Source organism: Anabrus simplex, chromosome 2, assembly GCF_040414725.1.
Source record: "Anabrus simplex isolate iqAnaSimp1 chromosome 2, ASM4041472v1, whole genome shotgun sequence".
NCBI lineage: Eukaryota > Metazoa > Arthropoda > Insecta > Orthoptera > Tettigoniidae > Anabrus > Anabrus simplex.
Genome location: NC_090266.1, coordinates 1,058,760,300 through 1,058,783,165, shown reverse-complemented (window position 1 = coordinate 1,058,783,165; position 22,866 = coordinate 1,058,760,300). Strand labels below are relative to the sequence as shown.

General features: G+C 36.0%; 1 protein-coding gene across 1 annotated transcript in view; it reads right to left on the bottom strand.

The window, feature by feature from the left end:
* Nucleotides 1–22,866, bottom strand: part of mgl (megalin) — a 213,688-nt gene that overhangs the window by 135,399 nt on the left and 55,423 nt on the right. Inside the window, exons 13-20 of the mRNA XM_067142002.2 lie at nucleotides 21,740–21,972; nucleotides 18,007–18,214; nucleotides 16,726–16,985; nucleotides 13,318–13,531; nucleotides 7,448–7,587; nucleotides 5,403–5,539; nucleotides 3,863–4,040; nucleotides 2,071–2,257 (exon numbers count right to left, since the gene is read on the bottom strand). Of these exons, the coding sequence (XP_066998103.2) occupies nucleotides 2,071–2,257; nucleotides 3,863–4,040; nucleotides 5,403–5,539; nucleotides 7,448–7,587; nucleotides 13,318–13,531; nucleotides 16,726–16,985; nucleotides 18,007–18,214; nucleotides 21,740–21,972 (1,557 nt within the window). The remainder of the gene's footprint in view (nucleotides 1–2,070; nucleotides 2,258–3,862; nucleotides 4,041–5,402; nucleotides 5,540–7,447; nucleotides 7,588–13,317; nucleotides 13,532–16,725; nucleotides 16,986–18,006; nucleotides 18,215–21,739; nucleotides 21,973–22,866) is intronic.

Here is a 22,866-nt window from a genome sequence, read left to right as displayed (position 1 = left end):
TAAAACAAATAACATTATTATTATTATTATTATTATTATTATTATTATTATTATTATTATTATTATTATTTCTGTTGTGGAACTTCGACACTATCCTGGCCCTTAGTAGCATATGTAACCTAAATAATGTGGTCTCTCTTATGTCAATTACAGCTATTTAGGTAAATCCTGATGTGATAAATGTAGAGAACGAGCATGAAATATACTTAAAATTAAGGTCTGGCTTTCAATAGCTGCATTTATCTAAAGAATGCTTCCAGTCACTATGTATTACTTTCGGAAATACAACTTGTAACATATGGTAGTTATCAGCTGGTGGATTGGCAGGCTTTTTACAGCACACCTTTATTCAAAAGGGGTGGCTTCTGCTACACATACACCAAATGGAAATAACAGAGACCATTTCTAGAAACCATTTGCGAATAGATTCTCACTGAACTTTTTTTAAGTTGCAAAAAGACGGGATCTCGTACTCACAACTGCCGTGAAGATGACGTCATTTGTAATGATGACATGCCGGTAGCAGGGAAGTTGGCAGCACAAAGACAACGATAATTCAAATGAAAGCAGTGATCATGTTTACTATGTGGTAGGTCTACTGCTTAACTGACAGATACAAATGACTGCCATTACGTTCTTTTGTATTAATATTGCATAATACAATACCCTTAACCCTTTTCTCTACAGGGTCGAGTATGAAGTGAGAAGAATCTTCGTAGTGAGTTTTTAAGACCGTATGCCTTTCCAGACATCAACCTAATTAGAGAGTCAACGAGATGAAACGAATGACATGATATAAGAGTAACTAAAACTGACTATATTTACTTTATATGTAGACCTAAAAGTCATGTGTTCACCATTCATTCTTTTTAAATTTAGAAATACTGCCATCGAACAAAAATAGCCAGTAAAACTCATAACACTTTCATAAGTTTTTAAAAGAATAGTGTCAAATGTTTACATGTACAATTTATAGCCCTTTATAGCCTAGAAGGTATATGTTCACTGCACAAAATTTGAGATAACATTTTTATGTAAATGTGAAAAAAAAAAAAGAAAAATAAGAAGGGGGTCTAATACGTGAGCAGATACAGTAATATGTAAAGTACCGGATAAACACAATATATTGGATATGCAGGCTTCCTCATCACAGAAGAAGCAGTAGTAGCAGCAGCAGCAGCAACTCCTGATTATCTAAACAATTTTTACCATCATCATCATCATCAATGGAAACATATTTCAATGGACTTACTATACTTAATGAAGAATTAAAAAAGAAAAGTAGATAGTCAGAACATATCAGAAACACAACTTTGAAGAAGCAAAAAGGAACAGAAGATAGCTATGTTTTCAGAATGTTAATATGAAAGGAAGAATATTATTTACAATTAAACATTTCTCCGGTATAAAATTGGAGACATGCATCAGGAAGAAAAAGTCTCTAAGTCAGGAAATATTTAACTTTTTCATCATCTCTTAGTTTGCCAAGTGTTGAAAAATATTATTTTATGACAACAAAGAAATATTTATATTTCTGAGAAATTTATTGATGTAGTAAGAAAGAATTAATTGTTAGATACTAGCAATTAGTTTGAGTGGGTGAAGAGCTGAAGTAAATAAAAAAGAAACAGCTCACCTTTTTGCTATTTTGAAGCAAAAATACACGAGTGGTCAACTTAATATCCAATTCACGACCATCTGACTAGCATTATTTTCAAAATTTACAAGTCAGAAATTTGATTTTACTCAAGTATATTATCAAGAAGTATCAAATAACAGTTATTTTGGATAATTTGATCACGCAATTATGAGAATAAAAACAAGAGGAGTTACCAATAGGAACATAAGAATCAATGGTTGACTCTAAACCTGTTGACAATATTTGAATTAAAAGCTATCACTTGTGATTTGCATGTCATGTTGAAGTTTTTTTATTCATCTTGAGACAAAGAGGAGAGAATTGTATGTACAGAATCTGTATAAGGTCAAACTAAAAGTTAATGATAATCATAGCTTATTCATTGATGTTTTATAACAAGTGTTTCAGCACTTCACTATAAAAGAACTTACTGATTGCTTTGCACGTGTGCTTGTCTTTCTCAAGGACATAGCCCTGAACACAGCCGCAGTAATAGCCTCCCTTGATGTTAGTGCAATGCTGAGAACAAGCACCTGGTGGTTCACACTCGTTCAGGTCTTCACAGGTATGTGTGTCATTGCTCAACACCTCACCATCAGGACAGGTACAAATGGCACCCTAAAGATAAAAGTTAGAAGGAAATCAGTCTTCAAGAACAAGAGTATATATCAAATTGTAATTTTATGTAAATGGAATCATCTTAGTCTACTCTCATCCACACCATAAATTAGGATAAAACTCCCCATTTATAGTTATAAATAAATAAATAAATAAATAAATAAATAAATAAATAAATAAATAAATAAATAAATAAATAAATAAATAAATAATTCACAAGAATAACTGGAGTTAATTTATTTTCAGGTATTCCACTAACCTGATATAATAATAATAATAATAATAATAATAATAATAATAATAATAATAATAATAATAATAATTATAATAATAATAATAATAATAATAATAATAATAATAATAATAATAAAATATATATTTAATATATGATTTATAAATTTTTTTTTTTTTTTTGTCCTACTAACTACTTTTTATGGTTTTCAGACATGTTGAGGTGCCAGAATGTTGTCCCACATGAGTTCTTTTACATACCAGTCTACCAACATGAGGCTGATTTATCTGATCACCTTCTAATCCCTCTGGACTGAACCTAATCAAATGAACTGAAAAAAGTCCAGACAGATTAGACTAGCATTTCCCTACTGGGAGAGGGGGCATGGCTTAATCAATCATCTCATGCGATGTTCCCTCCTAGTCAAAACTACTCAAAAGGCAATAACTTGCAAGTGGGCCATTACACATTGCTCCACAACTAGACCTAAGATAGAATAATTGTGCTTCAGACGTGTCTGACAAGTGCCAACAGTTTTAGTGACCTATTTTACTATGACATTGATTTAGAACAACAGAACTATTTGATTGTGAATTTATTATAGTACTTTAAGACAAGAAGAGTGACATTTTAACAGCAGTAAATTGCTATTTTAGTTATAAGTAATACAATATATCAGCTGAAGATGATCTATACAGATCGCAACTAGTTCTGTGATATATTTTTAGAACATAAATACATATATTTATCATTATACACAGTAATGATTAGGTGGAAACATCCAGAATTGTGGAGTCATCAATACTGGAAAATGAAACGAATATAATGTGAGACATGACTATGGATCATACAACTAAACCAGTAGATAGACTGTGCTGTTGTACTGAAATAATTGAAAACAGCTTGGATTACCTAATGGGTTGTTTTACCTTTGGGCTATAAATTACTGCATCACCCTTGACACTGCTGGGGATCATTTGAGTAGGGTATTTTTAAGTATGTTATCCAACAGTACGTGTTAAGTAACTGTATCTTGATCCTTTTGAACCCGTCAACAGAGTATGTGCAGCTAGTTCCTGATTAACAAGTTTTACAGCAAGGCAGAACAACAAAAAGGAAAGAAAAGTAATATCAGATGTGAATTCTTTCAATGAAAGAACTACAAAAAAAATGTTGTATTCCAACTTACTAGAAAAAAAATAGTTTTTAAACACTGTCACCAGATTTTATCACTTAAGTGATTGTTATGTAGTTATGACAAAAACAGAACCACAGAAGAATATACAGAAGTTTTGAATTTACTACTGAATGACACCTGAACCTTTTCCTTCAGTCAGATTTCCAAAAACAAGGTGTAAGTGCTTTGTACTCACAAGTGGTGTTTGTTTGCACTTGTTAGAACACAGTCCTCCTTGATGCTCACATTCAGACAAGTCGCAACCAGGCCCTTCATCTGCACCATTAGGACAGTCTAACTTGCCATCACATACAAGCGAGATATTGACACATCGTTCTGTTACACCAGGGCATTGCCATTCTCCAGAACCACATCTGTACACAACACAAAAACATATGGTAAATGTTCCATTGAAAGTACATTATAAGGTGAAATGTTACAATGCACAGAGGTAGAGAAGTGCAGTGGAAATTGATAAGGTCTGCTGAGAAATTAATCTGGTGCTCACTTCTTGGTGTAGGCTGAATGAATTGGAAATCCTGTTTCTAAATTGTTTAACTTCCTTTACAGGAACTAAACTCGTCTCATTCCAGGTGAACTGAGCACACCTTTATAATTGAAGCATCAGGGGAAAAAAGCAGGAGAGTCAATATGTGTACAACTTGAGAAAAAGCAACTTTTGTGCTGGACTTCCCTAGTTCTTTCCCCTAACAGCGAAACTTTGAGTGCTAATTTCTCCTGACTCGCCTGCTTTTTTTTCTATTTGCGACTGCTGAATAGATGCGCATGATCACTCTGAAGCGGATTGTAACAATATCTCAATTTCGATGAAAAAGTGACTTACCTGGTTTTTTCCCCCGACCTTTCAATTAGGGGCTGCCTAGCCAAAGTTGTAAGACAAACCATATAATATTCTAATATCTAATCATCCATCATGTACGGAACATAATATGGGACAAGGGAGTTCCTCAGGGGGCTAAACAGACCCGGTTTAAGACTCATCTCCTGCCCATCATGACACAGTCCGGAGAGTTGCACCTTACATAAAAGAGAAGTAAGTCAAGTAGTATAAGATGTTGAAATGAAGCTCCTTAGATCAGCTGTACAGAGTACAAGGAAGGACAGAATTAGGAATGATCAAATATGAAGAGACCTGCAGATCAACTTGACCATGGAATAAAGGCTGAGTGTCGCAAGGCTGAAGTGGGTAGCACACGTTAAGCGGATGCAAGTGACTAACACCAAGGAAGTATTTTGAAAAGATCGTTCCGGGATGAAGATAATTGGACACCCTAGAAAAGGTGGTTAGATCAGATAAGAGAAGACCTAGAGCAGAGAGGAGAAACATGGGATGCCCTAGAGAGAAAACAAGCATGCCAGGACCGTAATAAATGGAGGCACATCATTCTTAAACATCCTACCCAGTTTGCTGGAAGGAATTCATGATGATGATGATGATGATGATGATGGTGGTGGTGGCGGTGATGATGATGACCTGATCATTCTAACATTACAGGGTGTGAAACAGTCCCATGTTAAATTCACATAAGTGAGAATGATGCATAAATTTATGACAAGAATATATTATACTACAGCTCTTACTGCTACTGTATGACCAGAAAGCTTTCATGTGGTCATTTCAACAGGTCATTTTGACAAACAGAAAAGCAGTTAGATACATTTCCCTCAGTATCTAGAGTAAACATCCTTATGAACATCAAAAGAAAGAAACATACCTGAAAGGTGGTGGACCACAAGCATGTCTGAAGTCTTCATCTGAATTGTCACCACAATCATCCTTTCCATCACAGATGTACGTTTTGAAGACACACTGCGAGTTGTTGCACTTGAAGAAGCCCATACCACACTCAATCTGCAAGAAAAAATTCCTCAATTACAAATAGCCTCTTCATAGGCGCTACATCATGATCACCAGCCACGGACAACCAAAGAGAGCGTAAAATGTGCCCAAAGTGATTTCTTGAAAAATTCAATTCTAATAACCCACTCCTTTCTTTGTTTTGAGCTGAAAAAGTAAGTCTTTCTTGCATCCTTCCCAATGTGTTTACAGTCATTCGCCACAACCAAAATACACACCCCTGACAATGTAGGAATAATATCCAATATGCTATGATGATGCCACATTAGAAAGTACTATCTGTAATCACTTGGATCTACAATGAGAAAAGCTGTGCCAGTATACATATCATACCACACTATTTGCATAGAATGAGCAGAAGAAAACTATCCACTCTACAAGTGATCAAACGTCATTGGGAACCAATGGTGTATACTGAAGGCTACCAAGGTTATCGGTGAAGCCAAACCTCAACTGAGAAGGATGCAATTCTAAAGCACATTGTAATGTAAGCATCTGACATATTGTTCCATTTACAAAACTTGAAAGCAGTGAGAAAAAACATTGCATGTATTTCTGAGAGCAAGGCATCAGAGACTGATATTGCAGCCCAGACTCTCATCCCTCTCCTCTCGACCCACCTCGCGCAGCTTGCTGAAGTATGTTCGATAGGTGCTGGGACCATGGTGATAGCTGTGCTAGGCTTCGGTCCGCCAGATCGCCACTGCTATCAACAATGCATTACTCATCGTATACGCTTCCTCACCTAGTAGATAACAGAGTGCTGGTATTTCACTCCTGTTTACTTCTACATCCTTGTAGAGGAAGACACTGCAGGCCTACTGTTATAGGAGTAACATAAGTTTCTTTTTATAAGTAGATCTGCTAAAATGAAATGCAGTCTTCCAGGTTTAGTGTTCTCTTTCATTGGTTGGAATCGAACCTGTGATCATGGGTCTGACACCACCACTGATCTCCCGAGGAAGCTAATTAACCAGTGAATGATGGGTACAATCGCTGTAAAATTCAACACGTTTATTTAATAATAATAATAATGAAAATGAAAATGAAAACCTACAATATGTTTTCCAGTCAATGACCAGGTCAGGGATGGAATGAATGATGCAGATACAGGCTATTATTACGATGGGGTTGCCACTCCCAAAGTGATTTATTAATGACTGATAGATGCTACGAAATGAGAATGGAGAGTGTTGCTGGAATGAAATATGACAGGGAAAACCGGAGTACCCGGAGAAAAACCTGTCCCGCCTCCGCTTTGTCCAGCACAAATCTCACATGGAGTGACCGCGATTTGAACCACGGTATCCAGCGGTTAGAGGCCGACGCACTGCCGTCTGAGCCACGGAGGCTCTCTTAATAATAATAATAATAATAATAATAATAATAATAATAATAATAATAATAATAATAATAATAATAATAATAATAATAATAGTGCATGACATATATATAGGCTTGGTGGTGACCTAATGAGGATAAAATGAATGGCAAAGACATCATCAACAACCAGTCCCCAAGCCAGGGGAATTAACAGTATGAGGGAGTTGATTCTGAGAATGAACCAGGGCAAGCATTCTATCCAATAAGCCACATAGTCAGACATTAATTTGTTAAATCTTAGGCTACCATCTCCACTGATCAGGTGTTGAGTATTGGCAGTGGCAGAGGCCAGGGCAGTAGCTTGTGCAGCAGCCTTGACAACACAGCAGGCTTCTCCTTTGGCTATGGCTGCAGCTCATAACGCTGAAGGCTTCACGTTCACTAAACCAACTAGGCCTATCAAAAACGCCATTCATTCATTCATTCATTCATTCATTCATTCATTCATTCATTTATTTAAATTACTGCATCACTGATCAACCTATTCTGTGAGAAGCAACTGTGGATAAATAACATTACCTGTCCACAGGTAGGTGGTTCATCAGACTCGTCTTCGCAATCTGGAGTACCATCGCAATGCCAAGAGCGTGGGATGCAAATTCCAGATGATTGACATTGGAACTGCTTCTCCGTATCGCACTGATCTGGAGCTAATGAAGCTGCAGGACATACCACATTGTATTAACATCAACTGAATGAAAGAAAATACAGTACATAAATTTAATATCTTGTATTATTTATTTATTTTTAAAATTCTGACCTGTAATAATTTAATATGGCTATTGCTCACCTGGTGCAGCCCTTGTAAGGCTCTCTGACGAGAGAGGGCAACATCTGACATGTATGGGAAACTGTGTGTTATTGTGGTGGGGGATAGTGCTGTGTGTGGTGTATGAGTTGCAGACAGCACAAACACCCAGCCCATGAATCAAGGAAATTAACCATATAAGAATAAAATCCCTGACCCAGCTGGGAATCTAACCCAGAGCCTTCTGAACCAAAGGCCACTATGCTGACCATTCAGACAAGGCAAAGCAAAGCAAACTCATCTCCATACAGGCTAAGAAGGCACTTGGAGGGGTGGAAGTGAAAGGCTTCCACTATCCATAACCTCGGCACCTGACGGGGAAGAGCGGTTGGCTCTATGCCCGGCCACCTTTGCCCCCAGGAAGTAACCTGGTACTCATTTTTGGTGTAGGCTGAGTGAACCTCAGGGCCATGTGAAACTCCAGAAGTGGAGATCTCGTTTTTTATTAAATTTTACAACTTCTTGGCGGGGATTCGAACCCACGTCCTTCCGGCGAACCGAGTACGCCTTTTCCGCCTCAGCCAGGCAGCCCTTTTTCAGACAAGGAGCCAGACAAAATCTGACCTGAGAAGAATAGACAATTCTGAAATGTTTTGAAGACCATGCTGATATAGAATGGCACTATTTACTGATCTCTACACATAGAGCTTTATGATTTGTCAGCGACACTGTCTCACCACTCAGTCCGAAGTTTAGGACACATTACCTCTAACTCTCTCAGTGCACATAAATTGTAAAAGACAGCAGTTGAGGATGTCTGTACTAAAGAAGCTATTTCCACTTTAAGAAAACTGTGAATAAACTTATAATAGAAGGCACATGGAACATACCCATGATTGAGTAGGATACTACTTTCAAAGGATTACATCTTTCTGGTCTGGATTGCTCATGACATTCAATAGTATTCAACTACTGCAATGGATGTGGACAAAATACTAAAAAGTAATTTGAAGTGGAAATAGCACCTTTTGAACAGACTCTCCTCGATTACCAATTTCCAGGTCAAATTAACCGCAGGGATGGGAGAATATACAGAGAGAGGCAGCGAAATGTTATTGGCACTTCAGCTGGTTCTGCTGCACAGGTGAAATGGCGAAATGCTTGCACTGTTACCATATGGCAGGGATAGAGTGCATGGTCAGGCAGCGCAGCGAGCATGGTAGGTGGTAAGCGTAAGGAATGAATATTTAGTTTACGAGTGGAGTTCTTGTTGAGCGCATAACCAATGACATTCTTTAAACATCTAGTTGTCACAAGAATAATCTCTCTAAATCCATACGAATCAGGACTTACAACATATTTGTTTACAAATGTGATTATTGCTCAGAGGAAATACATATAGAAATCTTAACTCAAATTACTCTGGATAGACATTTCCAGTGTTTTTAGATTACTTTATCACTTGTGAACTGTATTTATAATTATTTTTAGTTAAGTATGTCCAACACTTGTAATATAATATTGTAAAGGTGACACATTTTAGGACTCATATTTGAGGTTTTAACTAGATTTAAAATTATTTATTTTTTAATATATCTTGGATTGTGTCATAATAGGATTTTGTATTAGGAGTTGTAAACCAATATCAATATGTTGGTTTTAAGTTGTTATTATGTCCGACTTAATACGAGTATATCATTTTAGCTTCTAAATCTGTTGTTAATCAGCAGAAGGAGGAGGCCCAAATTAGGGTCAAAACATGTGCTATTAAATATCATATGCTGTATTGAATTGGTGGATTGACCTTGTAATTTATTTTGAAGAAATTTTACATATCATTCAAGAATTTGTGTAACAAAACTGTTTGCAAATTTCTATGTTGATCCTTCCCTTTTTATGGATAAAGCTTATTTCCATTTAGTGGGTATGTGAATTCTCAGAATTCAAGGCACTGGAAACACTGGCAATCCTCATGCAGTATACGAAATTCCTCTTCACGATCAGAAAGTCTGTTTGGTGTTTCATTACTGCAAGCAGAATAATTGGCCCTATTTTATTTTATGATACAATTAACTCAAACTTTACAGTATGTGCTAAACACAGTGCAGCCATTTTTTGAAGTGATGACTCAGGCAGAAAGGCAGTATGCATACTTCCAGCAGGATAAAGCCACTGCCCATATAGCTCATCAGTCGATGCATGAACCAGAACAGGTGTTTGCAGACCAAATAATTAATCATGCAAATTGGCCCCCTTGTTCCGCCTATTTAAGTGTCTAATTTTTATTTGCAGGGTACTTTAAAACAGAAAGTGTAGAAGAACAATCCACATACTCTTGAAGCCCTGGAGAATGAAATCAGATGACTGATACAAGTGTTTCAGAACTTTTTATGCCAATTCAAAGTTTGTATCGAGAAGAATAAACACAAACTTCAAGAACTGCTTTGATGAAAGGCAAGATCTACATTAGTTTTAATGAAGTTATTTGCTTTACATCCCACTAACTAATTTTACGGTTTTCAGAGACGCCAAGGTGCCGGAATATAGTCCCGCAGGAGTTGTTTTATGTGCAAGTAAATCTACAAACACAACTCTGACATATTTGAGCACCTTCCAATACTGATCCACCTGACTGAGCCAGGATTGAACCTGCCAAGTTGGGGTCAGAAGGCCAGTGTCTCAACTGTGAGCCACTCAGTCCGGCTGCATTAGTTTATCAACTTCATTCATTATTAACTCTTAACTAATAATTTAGACCGACCGTAATGAAACTGAATGCGCACCCATGCTGCTACAGCTTGATGTATCCACAAAGATGCACACAAAATGCTATCACTTGTGCACACTGTTCTATTTCGCACTTGCACTCGTATTCACTCGAAAATTATTCTTACGTCCCTGTCACAGTTGCCAGTTGATGTATCCACAAAGATGCACACAAAATGCTATCACTTGTGAACACTGTTTTACTTACAGGTTATGTACACAAATTCACATGCATAAACTAATAAGCTGCCCTCATAAAACAAAACACTACTACGAGAGAATAAGGATAAGGAGAGACTGCAACAGTTGCATGTCAACTACCAATCCAACAAAACCAATTCACATACTTGACTTCAAACACTCAGCTACCACAACTTTCCACACAAGTCTCATTAAACAACTCCACTCTACTCCCAAGACTGCCTCTTTATATACGTTGCCTGGCCAGGCTTCTGAAAGAATATGACATAACATGTTTTCTCGTAAATTTGAGAGTCTCCAATAGCTTATTTACAATGTAGGGAAGTCTCTTCACAATTCGACACACACATTGCATTGTTCTAGACTATTACAGTGTGTTGCACAATATTACATTGGATTATACATCATATATACATGTAATAATAAATTATATACTATTAATTACATGTTCTTACATTAAATAAACTCATATTAATATATATATAAATCCAGCAGATGTTTCATGACATAACCTTACAAATAATACGATGAGGATTACACCAAATAAACTTCGTACATAACTACGTAAATAATAATAATACTAATCCAACTTCATAGCCACACCTCATAAGAAGTAATAATAATAATAATAATAATAATAATAATAATAATAATAATAATAATAATAATAATAATAATAATAATAACAACAATTTGAGCTAGATATTTGCATTTTATTTACCCCTAGGTTAGAGAATATTGTTTCCAAGTTATATTAGTCTATTACACTTGCGTCAAGCTTACGGGCAAGTCTAGCAATGGACTGTGGGCAGTGTGCTCCCCAGGCATCTCCACCAGTGTGGTAACTCTTTGCTTCATCTCCCTATAGTTCTCCATTAAAAATAACCAAGATCTGCAACCTGTGCATGAACTTATCAATATTTATTATTTTCATATTTCCTCATGCTGAGTAATGAACCATGTCTGGTGTGAAATGGGTGAATTTGCATACAGTACATCCATACGCACATCATTATAGACTGTTAAGTTTTTCAGCATTCAGTCTGCAAGCCTTCTGTGAATTAACTAAGCATTTCTACAATCCTCTATTCACAACTAGCTCTGTGACCTCATCAAATTCCACACCCCTTATCATTAAATCATTCAAACCCAAGTCTAACCATTGGCACCTTAGTCACCCTCTGCTTCTTTTTCCCTCCATGGGGGAGTCCATTAATCACCTAGTAACCCAACCTCCATTCACCTCACATGGTATCACCACCTAAGCCAATTTATGCATACAGATTCATCAAGTTCACTCCTAAATTAGGTTTTATTTCCTAATTCCAAGTACCCATCTGCCAGTGTTCCCACTCATTTGTATCAGCAATCATTCTCACTATATTCACGTCTGTTCTCTTCAACTTACGAATAAGATATTCTGAGTCCGCACAGATCTGACTCCTGTACGGCAAAGTCGATCTGAAAAGAGACCGTTGTAAAGACAGTTTCGTCTGACAGCCGACTTCCTTCTTACAGAATATCACTGACCCCAACTTCAAGTTCACTGTATTAGCTTTGCTGTACCTTTATACAATTTCACTCAGTATACCTACCATCTTCACTGAATACACATCCTAAATACTTGAAATAATCCTACTCTTCCAGTTTTGTATTTCCAAAACAAGTTTCATGATTTTGCACAAGGCAAAATAATGCTGATAATTTATACATTTCTAATTTAAATTCTATTAAGTTATTTCAACCTTGGAAGTACTGATTCACAGTCATAGCCAAATCAACAGCCAGAATTAAATAGCATAGGTGTCAAACTTTGAAGCGGGTTTTCAGTAACTCCCCCCTCCCCACAGAAAATTTTCAAGTCAACTCCAAATTATCCTCCTACCTTCTCAATACCACCACCCCCCCTTCCCAACAGCAATCTCTTCTAGACAATAAAATTTGCACATTACCAGTTAGTTCTGTCATAAAACCTTCTTTGTAGCTTTATTTGCACCCAGCAGCTGCTTTTCAGTATGGATTTTCTTGAAGCATCATCCCTTTGTGATGGCATTTTTGCCTTCTGAACCATAAGTGATTCAAGTAATGTAGACCTGAATTCTCTATGATTTTTCCTATCAACACTGTAAATTCTTTCTGTGGGCGAGTTACTGTCAGATATACTTAATACCGCAAATACAGTATTACTTAAGGTTTTATAGTTCAGAGGAACAGAGTGCAGCTCCTTCATACACAATGATTTTCACAATGCTCAAGGGTAGCAAAAGAAAGTGGCGATTGAAGTGTCGTTGCCAACTCACAAGCATTGAAATGAGGAGGGTTGAACAGTAGTGCTCAAAAGGATTCATTTTCCTGCTTTCCCTCTTTTCCCCGTAGAGAAGTATTTTTTCAGGATAATGTCCTGTTTTTCGTAAAATTTTCCCCTTTGACCATAATGCCGTAATCGTGAGGTGAAATCTGAAAATAATTACGGATAATCCATAATAACTGGCACCTCTGAAGTAGTAATGTAACCTATTAGTGATGAAGAATATCCATCTACATTTTTATCATAATGAATTCTCTGTTTGAACACATGGGTGGTGGTTTGAAATATAAAAATAGAAATTGTTATAGGTCAGATGGCAACACCTAAAGAAATATGTGCAGTATTATGATAACCACATATACTTACGACAGCCATGTTCATCGCTACCATCATTACAATCAGGTATCCCATCACACTTATAGGACTCCTGAATGCATTGTCTCATGTCCGTACACTTGAACTGCGAGGCTGAGCACGTTATCGGAGGACAACCTTCTTCATCTTGATTGTCGAAACAATCGTTGTCACCATCACAGACCCAGGACTGCGGGATACAATGTCCTGAACGAGGACATGTGAACTGTAACATAATTGTTATCAATGGAAATCAACATATTTAGGAGAAAGGTATAGTCTAACAAGTAAAGCAACAGAATATTAGGGATTACGGTCCAGGAAGAAAGGGAAAGGGAGGTTACTTGGAACATTAACTGACTTGATCATGAAAAGGAAAACAGAAGACAATTTAAGTGACAATGGGTACACAGTTTTATTTCATGCTTCTAAAATACTGTACAACTACCAACAGGAAAAACACAGAATGAAAGATATACAGAGAAGATCAATTTGGACTCAGAACAGGAAGAGGAACTAGGGCAGCATTCTTGTGCTATGTTTGATTTTATAAAAATGTCAGAAATTGACAGAGGGACTTGTTTGGTATGTTTTGATTTAGAAATGGCTTCTGATATAGTGAACTGGAAAGTCTTATTTCAGACAATGATGAGAACAGGAATTGTTATTTCAACTCTACAGGAATCAGAACACCTTAATAAAAGTTTATGGTAGTGTGAAAATCACTGAAGTATTTTTTTTTTTTTTAAAGCAGTAAGACAGGGGTGTCCACTCTTGCCACTTTTATATAATATGTTTACTGAGCATGCGACTGAAATCATGAAAACCAAAACTAACAGAGTACAGGTGAATGGATGAAGGATTCATTGCATTAGATTTGTGGATGACACTGTTGTCACAGCTGAGTCAGAGAACAAAATTAACAGGATGCTGAAGAAATTGCCACAGACCCCAACTTGATGGAAGCTAAACATTAACGTCATGAAGACAAAACATTGCAAGGTAGTAACAAAAATGCAAACGCAAACATAATTACTACTATAGTAGTGTTATTACAGCAGACAACAGAGAACCTACAAAACCAATAATAGAATTGCCCTAGCGAATAAAGCATTTACAAACAAAAGGAATTTATTGACAAGTAGGCTGATGGATATGGCGCTGAGAAAAAATCTGCAAAATCCTTTATCTGGAGTGCTAAGATATATATACAGTAGAAGTCCGTACTAGCGAGAATTCATAACAGCGAAAAATTTACTCGCTACGGCAGATTGTCGTTATATCAGATTTTTCGTAAAAGTCAAGAAAAACCCTATACACATCAAAATCGGTATGAAACGGTAATCAGTTAGTTCAAAACTTGTGTTTTTGTGGATGATATCCTCGCTATGGCTTGCTCGTTTGTTATTTTTCGAAATACGATACTACGTGGAAGTGTATGTTTAATTTCATTCTGAAAAAATTATAGTATCACTCCATAGGCCTCTGTGGCAAACGTTCCAGTTATCTTCTTCAAACAGTGTCACCTAACCTAACCGTATGTATATCATGAAAACTTATTTCAAATGCATGTAGAGAAATAATTACCTCCTTGCTACAAATTTACTGGGAACAGCCTTTCCGAAATTTAACTAGACGCGAGAAAATATAAACTATCCTCTGAATCAGTGATGTAGCCTACTCTGCCATTATCTTGAGATGTATTCCATTCTTACTTAATTTCAGTATATAACATTAAAAATTAAATGATCGTTTACTTAAGCCTTTATTTCTAACGAGTTAAAAACTGCTATCCGCCACGTTATTTACACATTTAATACAAAAACGTGTTATCCTCTTTCATTTTTAATTTTCTTTTAGATAAAAGCAGTCGAAGGGCATTACTAATCGACTCAGACATCGCTTTCGAATCGTAATCTATAAGTTTCATTTCCGCATTGATATTATATACAAATACAATGAGAAGAAGATTTCCACCTAATCAACACTTATTTTATTAAATTGAAACTACAGGACTGGTTTCGGACCTTTCTAGGTCATCTTCAGCTGGTCACACATTCACACATAACATATCATGCAATCATAAAACATTACTATATCTAACAAAGAATGTCATACGACGATAACATTGTATTTGTTATCACTTTCGAATGTCGAGGAGAGAACTCGCAAGTGTTTACATAGCGAGAAAACAATACTATATCGAAGATGAGTAATCATATTTTCTGCCAAATGTTTCAGTTTTCTTATTCAAACCAGCATCATCTAACCTAACTTAACCGCGTATGTAGACCTACCATGAAAATATATATCAAGCACCAGTAGAGAAATTATAACCCCCTTGTTATAAATTTACATGATAATAGCCTTTCCGAAATTTAACCGGACGTGAGAAAATATAAAACTAACCTCTGACCCTCTGCCAGATCTTGAGGTGTATTTCATTCTTACTTACCTGCAGTATTTAGCATTCAAATTAAGCGATCGTTTACTTCAGCTTTTATTTTTAAGAGTTAACAACTTATCGGACAAGTTATTTACGCATTTATTACAAACACATGTACTCCTCTTTCATTTTCATTTTTCTTTACGGAACAGCAGTTGACAGGTATTACTAATGGACTCAGAAATTGCCTTTGAATGTCGACAAGAGAGCTCGCAAGTGGAAATAGCGAGGAACAGGTACCAAAGATGATGGTTCGCATGTAATAGAGTTGCAGGGTGCATAATTGATGGTAAGGGAAATAATTGCACACGCTTAATCACTCGTAATAATGGATGCATCCGTGATATGACTCTTGCTGTAACTGAAGGATAATACACAGTTTAATATAGGAATTTTGAAGGGATGGACAAAAACTGTTATTATAAGAGGGTTCTCGTTATATGCCGTACTCGTTATAGCGGACTTCTACTGTATTTGGGAAACATGAACACCACGGAAAGAGAACGCAAGATGGATGGAAGTAGCAGAGATGTGGATGTGGAGAAGGATAACCTGTATAAGACATACAGAGAGAAAAACAAATGGGGAGGTGTTCTGAGAGGTCAGAAATAACTGTACACCACAAAGTGTAATTAATGTATAGTAAAAAAATTAATTAAGGTATTGTGGACACATTGATTATCATAAATTAATAAATTATTATTTAAAAAAACAGGCTGGATTAGCTTAGGTGGTTAGATACGTGCCACCAGTGCTCAAATATGTGATGAAATTGTACACAGTTGGTTGCATGCAAGAGTAGTTAAATGCAGACGACTAATATGATATTCACCAATGCACTGAAGAACGCCTTAACAGGGCAAAATTCCAGTAATATGATATCTTTTAAGAAAAGATAGTAGTTCAAGATATATAAGAAATAAAAATCATCAAACACGTAGGTTGAAAAATGTATATGTTCTGTTATAACATACCTGAAAATAGGCACATGTTTTCTCAGCACAGAAATCTCCTTCATCAGAGCCATCACCACAATCATTTTCAGAATCACATTTCCATGTAGCTGGGATGCAGCGAGCATTTGCACAGGAAAACTGAGACAGTGAACAGGTCACATTTTTGCAACCTGTTTCATCTGAATAGTCACCACAATCGTTCTCTGCATCACATTTGAAGCTGGAAGGTATGCAACGCCCTGAAGAACACTGGAACTCTCCTGGACCACAAGTTGGCTCTGAGGAAGACATACATTATTCATATACAAAATCATGCAATTAAACAGATTAAAACTATTCATGTTATTACAATTTTATACCATTAACTTTGAGTTCCATATATAATATAAATGCAACTTTAAGTAATCTGTTTTGTATATTCCGTGTAATATTCTTGAGATTAAAACTCAGAAGCTGCAAAAATGAAACAACACAAAAGAACTACAAATCATACAATATGTAACATGGGTAAAATAATTTTATGCAAAATGCAAAACATTTTAAAATATTAAGTCCAATAGGAATTTATTTCCTTCTTTCAAGAAATGTTTGAAAGGTGTATTTCTTAATATATACAGTAGGTATATTATAGGATTCCAATAGGTACTGGATACCCAAAAACTGGTAAACTTTATCAGGAGCTACTTACAGCCATCAGCTCCTAAGGTAATCTATCACTGGAGGACTTACAAATTATGATGGCAACTGATCATCCCGCAAGACCATTCTTGTACTAAGGAGTTCCCAGATAATTATTCTGAATGAACTTTGCTTGATACAAGTTTTTTTGCCACTTTGCAAATGATGCTTGTAATTCTTCTTAGTCACTATAACTTATTCCTTCACTCTCGATTATGACATATTCAGGAAAGAAGTCGTCGTCAACTTCTTCTTCATGCAACTCTCGCATCATTCATCAAGATTTTGAATGCTTTTTCACTGTCCAGTATTACTTCAATACGACTGTGAGCGGCCATGTTCGTCAACTAGCAGTAGATTCCCAAAAGCCGTAAACATTCACTTGCAAAAACTAAGTTTACAGCACTTCCCATGAGGATATGAACAAGGATAAGCTTCAGTACTGTAGCCAATATGACTTGAATTATCATCTGTTTGTTATTTTCCAACACTCAATCATATCTGTTAATTTTGCTTCCTTAGAAATCAACAAAAGTAAAAGAATAAATTCTGTATCTGGATTACATGACTTGACAATGAAATGATGGCAATGGATAATCAGGTAATAGGTGCAGTACTCACTGGTGCAGTTCTGTTCTTCATCTGAATTGTCTAAACAGTCATCATCCCCATCACACACCCAAGCTTTTGGAATGCAACGTTGGTTATCACAAGTGAAGTCCCAAGTATTGGGGCAGGCTTGCACAGGAGGTTCAGCATCAGGATCAGGTTGGCAAGTCTGGTTATCTGGTGCCACCAGCCTCTCACCGTATGGACACCCACATTTTGCCTGAAGAGAATAACCAAGAGAAATACATATATTTAGGATCTTCACATCAACTGTACAGCATATAACTGCTTAATTATTCTAAACCTGACTTTATTTTATACCAAAATAGTATACAGAGGAATACAAAAAAGAATACAGCTATCACAGCAAGGATGGGTTTATTTAAGTTTGAAACTGTGGTATGTAGAAATTCTTTTCACCCTGTAAGAGGACCGCCATACCCCTTCAGGGTACGGAATAAAAGCATATATTTTAGAAAAAGAAATAGCAGCACACAATAGTGATTACATCCCTCCATATAGGGATGGTTATCAGGAAGAGCATCTGGCCGTAAAACAGGGCCAAATCCACCTGTCCAACACAGTTCGCACCCAGGACCCTACAAATGTTGGAAAAGCGGTAGAGGAAGAGAAGACGGCTTGTTTATAGAAATGTTGATTGTAAATAAAGTTCAATTTTAAATGTGTTCAAATATTTATTGATTTTTTACATTTTCCCAGATGGGGGCAGGGGCAATTCATTTTGGGCATTCAATTGGGGAGGCATTAAGAATTGTTACAACATGTTACAATGGGGGGAGGGGGTTCAATTTTATGGCATTTTTGCAAACATATTTTAGGAACGACCCCTTGCACAATTTTCTTTATCAAAAGGAAAGTAGCGTGAATTTGATAAACTTGATTCACATGATTGTTGCCCATTACTCATAACTGAAAGAAGAACATTTTCTTCTCATGTTGAATTTGCCCTTGATTTTCACAGAGCCTCCACTTTAATATGCTGAGGATGCTGGTGACAAGACAGAGTCTATACAAAAACTGCTACTGATGCAGGAAATAAAGAAATAATGAAAGGAAAAAACTGACAATAGTTCTGCAAAATCAGAGGAAAATGCACCCATAAAACAAATTGCCTTTCTAGGTTTTTACTATGAACCACATCCAAAACACTACCTTTAAGAGTTTGTTGATAGTATTTTTTTTTTACCAACATTAATGCCACTTTATCTTTCTCTCTACCTGTTTCATCTCACCCATCATCTCCACCCATCAATGGCCTCAGAGGCACTTCATTCTGGTATCTCACTGTACTCACAATGGTGAAGACTTGATGTGATATATCTTTATTTTAATTGTGTGTGTCGCCTGGAGAAGTTACTCTCTCTCACTATGTACAACAATCTCAGATAAGAAAAGCTCTGGAACAAATACCTGCACTTTTAATATACAGAAATTTGAATATGTTATTTCTAGTTCCAAGGTGGTAAACTACTACTCACACCATAATGCTTCCTCAAGTGAGGGGGAACAACCACCACCATGAAACAGTAAACAAGAGGGTCTACTTCATCTAAATTAGGTTGTAAATTGTTCAACAGTTATGCATCTGTTAGCCCAAAGAATTCTTCAGCCTAGATGTTTGCTTCCAGCAACAAATTATCTTTGTCCTCTTAAGATGTGATAATGGTTCATCATTTAATCATTCTGGCACCAGTATTAGTACACCTTAAACATTGTGGAACTCTAACAACCCATAATTCCAGCTTATTTTGGGAGGATCAAGGCACAAGTTAGTTGCGTCCTTTAACAGCCCTGTAAATCCTACCCTACGCCCATGATATTCAAACTTAACTCGCATAAGTATGTTACAATCTGTGTGGGGGCAGTAGAACACATTCACGGTATTCCCTGCCTGTTGTAAAAGGTGACTAGGGGCTTTCAACTTAATAATAATAATAATAATAATAATAATAATAATAATAATAATAATAATAATAATAATAATAATAATAATAATATTGGCTAAAAGTCCCAATAACTACTTTTACGGTTTTGGAAACTCCTAGGTGCCGGAATTTTGTCCTGCAGGAGTTCTTTTACGTGCCAGTAAATCTACCAAAATGGGGCTGACGTATTTGAGCACCTTCCAATACCACCAGACTGAGCCAGGAACAAACCTGCCACGTTGGGATCAGAAGGGCAGCGCCTCAACCATCTGGTCCCCTAGATGAGTCTGACATTGTTTGCACTTGCTTGTAGATTTGCTGACTTCCAATTTTCCTATCCAACCTCCCTTGGCCAGCTCATTGTTCTCTTCTGGGCCCAATGGTATTAGGTTTGCCAGGCCTAGGGAGTCTCACTTTTATGCTCTTTGGGACCTTTAGCTTTCTTTTCCCAGTATCTTCATTCTTGGAGGTGTTGGACCTCTTCCTTTTCTCTTTTGATTACAGTTAAGAGAGGATGGTTGCTTAATTGCACTTTCCCTTAGGGGAGTCATGACTGAAATATTGCCATTTTCGACCAAATAATCAAATTTTCAATTTTTAAAAATCCTCAATTCTTCCTCTTTCAAATCTAGTTATCAGCTTGTCCCTAATATCATTTTTAAATCTCTAAAATTAAAGGGTAGCGGTTCGGCATATATGGAGCAAGCCCTTTTCTCTCACTGGTCAGACACAATTGTCTACAAATGTATCTCAAGCAACCATTTCAATAATACCGCCAGAATATGTTTACTTTGTAGTAGGCCTACAGTGTATGTAAGAGGAGAAAGACATATGAGGGAGTAATTTACACTCCAGAGCAGTTTTAAAGCAAGTATGCTTCTTAAAACTTGCTATCGTTATTATCTACCTTAACATTTTTTCAACTCTTTGCCATGCATAAAATGCTCCTCATGTGACAGTTCTGATTCACCCAAAATTTTCAGGGAATATTTGAATATGTATAGGAATCAAAATTAGTTCTGCATTTTATTATCTGATGAATATTACCTTAATATTTTTACTCCTGAAATAGCACAAAACTAGATTTTTGCCTATTGAATAAATAATGGAATTTTTTTTTTAAAATATGTCGAACAGTGTATATGTGATTGCAAAACCCGGAGTTGTTCACAAATACGAGTATTTTTGACAAATATGCCAAATTATAGCCAAACAAACTGGAGCATTTTCCATGCAAGATATAAAAATATAAATAATTTGTCAATAATTTTGCAACCAATTAACCAATCAACTCCAAGGTTTGCATGGGGCTATATCTTATTAATATGTGCTTGTATTTTAAATTTGGTTTTGATAACTGGTAAATTGTAGAAGTTCAACATTTCAGTCATGACTCTCCTTAAAACAATAATCACCATCACCAACAAGACATCTCTAAAGCCTGGATTTTTAAGCATTAATAAGTTGGAGTTCAAATTTCTTTAAACAAGTAGCAAGTATCTTCACCACAGTTCTGCCATGAGATTTGCATAAATATAAGGTATATGACTTAAGATTTATGCACCTTGCTTACATAACTATAGAATAGGCTATTTGCCAAATGAGTGTGCTCACAGCTATGCGACTAACCGTGTGAGCAACTCAAATTGTATAGAATAGTAGATACACTGAAACAAACTTCCCTTTAACAATATTCATCAGAAATTACTGCAGCCATAAAGCTCCATCCAAGAATGTAGTGAAGCAAAGGGAAAACAGTTTGGCCAACCTTATAATACTTTGCTCATAATAAAACTCACCTGAAGTCCAGTTGAAGTGTTACTTGGAACAGCAAAACAAAGCTTTTCACATCCTCCATTAATAATAGAACATGGATGGTTATGAATGACGGTCTGAACCGAGCTACTATATACTTGAACACCATACAGACGGTTTGTTTGTGGTTCTCGCACCAATACTTCTTCTAAGTCGCCAGTCAATTTATGTAGCTTAATGATTGCATCCAATCGCCAGTCAGTAATGTACATGAAATCTGTAAATGTAATCACAATGGAGAATCTACATTGATACACACTTTAAGCAGAATGCCACAAATAAAAATTGAAGATGATGACATGCAGTCATGTTTTGTGATGGACATTTTATTTATTTTGGATTCATGCTAAAATATGAAATACATTTCCCTTGGATGGTATGGACAAGTGAAGAGACTGTAAAAGAAGAGGATACCCAGGAGAATGTATGAGATGGGAGTATAAGACAGGAGACCAAGAGACAGATGAGTATTAGGAGAAAGAATTACACTTTGCTGACTAACAATACATTCTCAAATATCAAAGAACATTGTTAAGGTAACATAGTTTTGCAATATAAACAATGGAATGAAATGAGAAAGTTGAAAATTTTAAAAAAAAGTTGTAAACTTTTTTTTAAATTTTAAAATCTTCTAATCAGGCCTTTATCACAGATATTTTGAACATAAGGATTAACCAAAATGTGTCAATTGTAAGGGAAATGGATTAAGTTTTACATTCAAAACTTAATATTCAAAACATTACATTAATTCAAATGTAGAACTGCAAATGAATAAATTAATATAATTATTAGAGAATCCATTTCTTATGTACAATTACTGCTAGTGCTTCTGTATATAAATACTAAAATAAAGACAAAGGATTAAAAATCTATATAAATTTAAATTCACTATTCACTCACTTTAGTTAAGTAAGTTTTAAGACTTCAGAAATACCCTTCAATCAAAATAAGAGGCACCAGATGCTTCACCTTGACTATCCACTTATGAAGTGTTACGTCATCTACAAAGTCATCTTTTGGGTATCTATATTAGAACTACCTGAACAATAAAGTCCTTTATACCTTCACTCACAAATGTCTGATATTGTAACAGAATTTAAGATTAACACTT